The 6,153-nt window shown below is 44.3% G+C and overlaps 1 protein-coding gene across 1 annotated transcript; it reads left to right on the plus strand.

Moving 5' to 3' along the window:
• The first annotated feature begins 1,785 nt into the window (after window positions 1–1,785).
• LOC132459972 (beta-1 adrenergic receptor-like) lies at window positions 1,786–4,383 on the plus strand. Its single transcript, XM_060054898.1, has one exon. It carries the CDS (start codon window positions 2,769–2,771, stop codon window positions 4,128–4,130), a length of 1,362 nt encoding a protein of 453 aa, XP_059910881.1. The 5' UTR covers window positions 1,786–2,768; the 3' UTR covers window positions 4,131–4,383.
• Window positions 4,384–6,153: the final 1,770 nt, after the last annotated feature.

Here is a 6,153-nt window from a genome sequence, read left to right on the forward strand (position 1 = left end):
GTCTTAGCCCTTCAGGAAATGATGCAATTAGCAGGTGACCTTGGGATCCAGGACCTTTGGGGGCAGGCTAGAGCCCTTAGGTCTTTAGCGATGCAGACCCCGTGTCTCTAGGTTGCTGTCATTGTGTTGTCACTGGCACTCACTTTGAATAAGCGACAATTTGGATTCATTCAGTGTTTCCATCAGCGTTTACTGATTCGATACTTCAAAATTCGCATAAAATCAGGGGGATGGAGACGCAGCTAATGATGAATTGGGAATTAACCAACTCGTCTGTAATCTTGGTAAGCCAGGCAGACAATAAACAGTTATCTTGGCATTTCCCTTTAGCTGACTTACGAAACATCATATACATTAATGGGACGATAATTATTCAAATAAAATGCACATTTCTCTCTCTCTCTCTCTCTCTCTGTTATCCAAAAACATTTCACTGCCAAAACTATCGTAAAATATTGCAACTTCTCCTGAGAATAAAAGGAATGTCATCCATTTTGTTCTGAATATTCAGCCATCCGTAAGGCTGTTTCTCAGAGCGATAGGGGTGATAGGGGCACTAGGGGTGATGTAGCAATGAATGCCTGTTTGAGAACAGGCTGGATTGAGACATCAAGGGGCTCCTAAATAAATGACTAAGTAAACGACAAGTACATTTGAAATATAATTAGATTCGTCCCCAATACGGCTGTTTTAGTTTCTATTATATTATATATTAGTTTTATATTTGTTTTAGAGATGTCATTTAGTGGTTCACGAAACAAAGGAGAGAGATGCAGGCAAACACTGATCTGCCATAGCAGAGGAAATAGTCCTATGTCACGTTGTGTCGTAGTGTGGATGTTTTCTAATGTCTACAGAATCATGATGTTGTAGAGGCCTTATCACACCATGTTTATAACAAAATCATTATGCCCGGACACAAAACAGCAAGCAGAAATAGGATTTCTGTTTTTTTTGTTTACTTTACTGACTGTCTAATTTAAAGACAAACCTTTTCACTCTTGCTTTTAACAACCCTTAACACCCTTAAACCTGTTCTTACTATTTTTATTGCTCTCTTTCTACTTATTTTCTACTTATTTTATGCAATTCTTTTTTAGTCAAGACCTGTATACCCCTGGGCCCCTTTCAACAACTGTCCTGCCCAACCCTGATTTCTGCAAATGTAAAGTGCTTTGGGTCGACTCCTGTTGTTTTTAAATGTGCTATATAAATAAAAGTGACTTGACTTGACTGTGTGACAAAATCACACTTCTCTTAAGACCTGCAATGTTAATATTTTTTAATTATATTTTTTCAATTGAATGGTAACACTATTAAGCACTAATGTACATTTATGATTATTGTTCTAGAATGATATATAATTAAATATCTTCATCAGTGTTACGTGAATTTAACAAGCTGAAGACCGGCATTCCAAATGCACTTAGCACTCTACTTTGTGTGTGTGTGTGTGTGTGTGTGTGTGTGTGTGTGTGTGTGTGTGTGTGTGTGTGTGTGTGTGTGTGTGTGTGTGTGTGTGTGTGTGTGTGTGTGTACTAATAGCTCAAGCCTTGAGAGGTCCCAGAAAAACGAGAACATCAACAGAAGGGAACAGTAAGGGCTTAATAGTGGCATGGCAGTAATGCCTATGTGCTGCCTGCCTAATGCGTGTGCAGGTCTGCATGAGGGCCGGTATTGGGGTATTTTTTCCCCTGTATGGCTTCAGCACACAAGCACATTTCATAGCCCCTCCCCATCAGCCTGGGTGTGATTAGAGCCAACACAAGCTTGAGACTACCAGCATGTAGGCTACAGCTCTGTCAGAGTGAGCAAGAGACAGAGAGAGATTGGGTGAGAGACATTTATTGAGAGAGAGAAAGAGAGTGGCTAGAGTTGGTGAAAGACATCGAGAGATCAAGAGAGAGGGTGCGTGAGCGGCATAGAGAGAGAGAGAGAGAGAGAGAGAGAGAGAGAGAGAGAGAGAGAGAGAGAGAGAGAGAGAGAGAGAGAGAGAGAGAGAGAGAGAGAGAGAGAGAGAGAGAGAGAGAGAGAGAGAGAGAGAGAGAGAGAGAGAGAGAGAGAGAGAGAGAGAGGGAGTGGGTAAGAGTGAGCGAGAGACAGGAGGACAGAGGGAGGAGAGAGAGAGAGAGAGAGAGAGAGAGAGAGTGAGAGGGGGACAGAGAGAGAGGGAGAGGGAGTGGGTAAGAGTGAGCGAGAGACAGAAGGACAGAGGGAGGAGAGAGAGAAAGGAGTGGGTAACAGCCTGGGTACACTGTAGATCTTGCAGCAGTGGCAGTGTAGCATGTTTCCAGCTGTGGCATTACTTTAATCCCAGAGGACCTTGTTGAACAACATTGGAGTTTCCTGACATTTGTCTTCCTCTTCCCATGTTTCTTTTGTTTTACATTTTCTCTTGGATTTCAAAAACAAACTCAAACTGCACTTTATTTTGTTCAACAAGTACTCTCGATTTTTTGGATGTATCTGTCAAGTAGGCATGTCCTCCTCAGACCTCAATGGATCCTCGCGTACGCCTCGCTGGCTACTCTGGAAGCTAAAGGAAAAGGTAGACATGAGGTACTGATGGGGTCCGAGTACACTAGTAGGGCTTCAATCATTTGAGGTACTGGTAAAAAGTATTTCAGCAGAACGAATACCTTATTTTTGTAATAGGTTTGACTTATTACTTCCCCTCCCCGCGAAATATAATGCAAATTATGGAATGGGACACATAGCCAAGTATCTTTGACTCTGCTGAACCACGCTCAACACGGCCCTGAGTAACCATGGACTACGACAACAACATGAGCATCGCTGCCACCTCAGACCCATTCATCAACAACCACAGCAGCGTCGGCGCGGTCCTGCTGGGCCCCAACAGGACCGAGCCCTACCACCCGGCGGCCGACTTCTGGACCTACCCTGTCCTGGCGCTCATCATCCTCACAATCGTGGTGGGCAACCTGCTAGTCATCATCGCCATCGCACGCACGTCGCAGCTCCAGACCATAACCAACATCTTCATCATGTCGCTGGCCTGCGCCGACCTCATCATGGGCGTGCTGGTTGTGCCGCTGGGAGCCACCATCGTGGTGACAGGCGACTGGAAGCTGGGCGACACCCTCTGCGAGCTTTGGACGTCCCTGGATGTGCTCTGCGTGACGGCCAGCATCGAGACGCTGTGCGTGATCGCTGTGGACCGCTACCTTGCCATCACTCGGCCGCTGCGGCACAAGGTGTTGATTAACAAGCTGCGGGCGCGGCTCATCGTCTGCCTGGTGTGGGCCGTGTCTGCGCTCATCTCCTTTGTACCCATCATGAACCAGTACTGGCGGGCAGACGACTTCCCCGAGGCGGTCAAGTGCTACAACAACACGGCGTGCTGCGACTTTGTGACCAACCGCACCTTCGCCATCACCTCCTCAGTGGTGTCCTTCTACGTGCCGCTGCTCATCATGATCTTCGTCTACGCCAAGGTGTTCCTGATTGCCACGCGGCAGGTGCAGATGATCGACAAGGACCGCCAGCGTTTCCAGGGCGACTGCCCGTCCTCGCAACTCGGCCAGCACCTCACCAGCATCCTGCCTTCTGTGTGCCCGCTGGGCACATGCAACTGCGGCAGCAACAGGAACGGCGTGGCACGCCGGAAGGGCAGCAGGCGGAGGCCGTCGCGGCTGATGCTGGTCAAGGAACACAAAGCCCTGAAGACCTTGGGCATCATCATGGGCACCTTCACCCTATGCTGGCTGCCCTTCTTCGTGGCCAACATCATCAACGTCTTTGACAGGGAGGTGCCCTCGGAGTGGGAGTTCCGCCTGTTAAACTGGCTGGGCTACGTGAACTCCGGCCTGAACCCCATCATCTACTGTCGGAGCCCCGAGTTCCGCACAGTTTTTAAGAATCTGCTGGGATGCCCTTGGCTGACCCCACAGAGGTTTAATGCTTTTTATAAAGAACTGCGCACTCTCTGCAGCTGTGTGCCCAGGCAGGGTGAGTCTGGCACAGCGGGTGCTCTCACTAAAGCTACCGTGACAGACAGGAACGAGAGCCTGAGCAGCAACAGAAGTGAGGCTTCTTCCTCTGGGATTCAGCACTCCAACAACAGCGGCCAGTCCAGCGACCAGTCCAGAACAGAAACAGAACTGTAAGTGTGACATTGACGCGTTCGCCTTCTGCACTCAACTTGTTTGACTAAGTCAATGTTCTTTTATTCTGAAACAAAGAAATTTGGGTCATCGCACAGATTTACAAAATAATGATGTCTGAAGCCTCATAATTTCAGCATTATTTTAGTTCAATTTCCTGATTGCAAGAGAGAATGTCGCCTTTTGGAAAACCAATTTCCTGTGGATGTTGGTTGAATAATCTACAAATTAATACAGATTAAAGAGATTAAACCAATTCCATTTCCGTAAAGCAATTTCATTTCTCCCTTGGTTAACATCTATAATTAGGATAAAATTGGCTGACATGTTTGTATCTGAAACATTAAGTACAGCAGGATATTGCTCCTATTAATAAGTTTGCTCCATCTACATGTACAGCAGGGACAAACAATACCGCAGTCCTTCATTTACTTTGCACGTTTCGAAGTATATGTGACAATTAAACATATAAGAATATTCAATCTGATGTCAGAATAAAAGCCTGATTTAATATTTTTAAAGAAGCCTCAGAAATGTGGAAGTGCAGTTGATTTTTGCATACTTGGAGAAGTGTGTGGAGTGACTTTAAGGCCTAGATATGTCCAAGCTTATTTAAAGTTATTTCAGGATGAGTGAATAATACAACCGCATGCATTAGCAGTTAAAGCATAAAAAATATATACAATATAGATGCTACGATTAACTTATTCAATGATGAATTTATTGACCATAAAAGTTTGTACCCATGACAACAGGTTTTATGAGGCCAGTAAGCTCAGGGATTTTGTCAGGAATTTAGACAAGAAAATAAGAGCAACAGCAAGATCAATTTATTGTGATCATATTGAACAATATAAATCAACTTTATCTACTGTAGTGATTTGGCATGTCCTCTGGTGTTTGTGTGTGCTAAATATAAGTACCTTTCTACCAAATCGTAACAATTTTTAAAAGAGCTATTCCTTTTTTTTCATGCAAAATGAAAAGGCTGACATCCATTTTAAAATAACCCTTATTTATAACAGGATGTTGCGGGTTATTCTGCTGCTGTGTTGAAAATCCACAGCACAAACATATGAGATACTTTCAGAGACAATGGTATGTGCAGGGAAGTTGATGCAGAGTACATTTAAGATAAGATGTACAATTCTGCTGACCGACTGAATAAGCAGACTCTCAGAGACTGACCTCCTTTAGGTACAGCGTTATGTAACCTGCGACCAATCATTAACTAAACACGTGTTCACTCAGAGCGGCGTTAACAACGATATAGTGTCGGTAGAACAATGGTTACTCAAACTCTCTTCAAAGAGATTGGTGCTTTCTTTCTGTTTTTAAACATACGATTTCAAGCAATCAGGTTTGAAAGTGGAACTCTGTGGAAAAAGGGCACAACCACATGCACAGAGAGTAGGTGACTACTCCTACTAACTACTACTAACCCTTTTTGCTTCATTCATGACTATAGGATTAAATTAATACCTTATTTCTAATAAATAATTTAAGTTGTGAACAAGTTGACCTCTGTGCAACTGTCCAGGGCAGACTGGTAGGTTAAGTACAGACATGAGACTAAACTGTATTTTAAGCATTTCCATGTTGTTTCTGCTGACATCTGACCTTCTTTGCCCTTTAACTTTATTGTATTAGAAATGTCAACATATTTTTAGGAGCTCCCCTCTCTCTTTCTGTAACCTCGGGGTGATTGTTCCAAAACGACTAACACATGTCCATAGATTCCTTGGCATTACAAAAGGATTAAATAACAAATACAATATTAATTCTACATGTTGTGAAACTCCCAACCCTAACAGTGAATTTAGTCATGTTGAAATGCAGCAATGTGCTTTTGGGGTGAGTGGACAGATTTTTGAGAAATGCACTTCTCCGGATTCTGAACATGAAGCTCTTGCCTCATAGGAGGGCCTCACCACACCCAAGCAGAAACGTCTTGCAGCTGATAATGTTTTTATCACTGGGGTCCAAGCCTTGCCGGGGGAAGCTGTTTACGAGGCTGGTCGGACAG

Source organism: Gadus macrocephalus, chromosome 6 (genome assembly GCF_031168955.1).
Source record: "Gadus macrocephalus chromosome 6, ASM3116895v1".
Taxonomy (NCBI): Eukaryota; Metazoa; Chordata; class Actinopteri; order Gadiformes; family Gadidae; genus Gadus; species Gadus macrocephalus.

Coding starts and splice junctions, on each gene's coding strand:
- LOC132459972 (XM_060054898.1), top strand. CDS start 2,769: ATGGACTACGACAACAACATGAGCATCGCTGCCACCTCAGACCCATTC.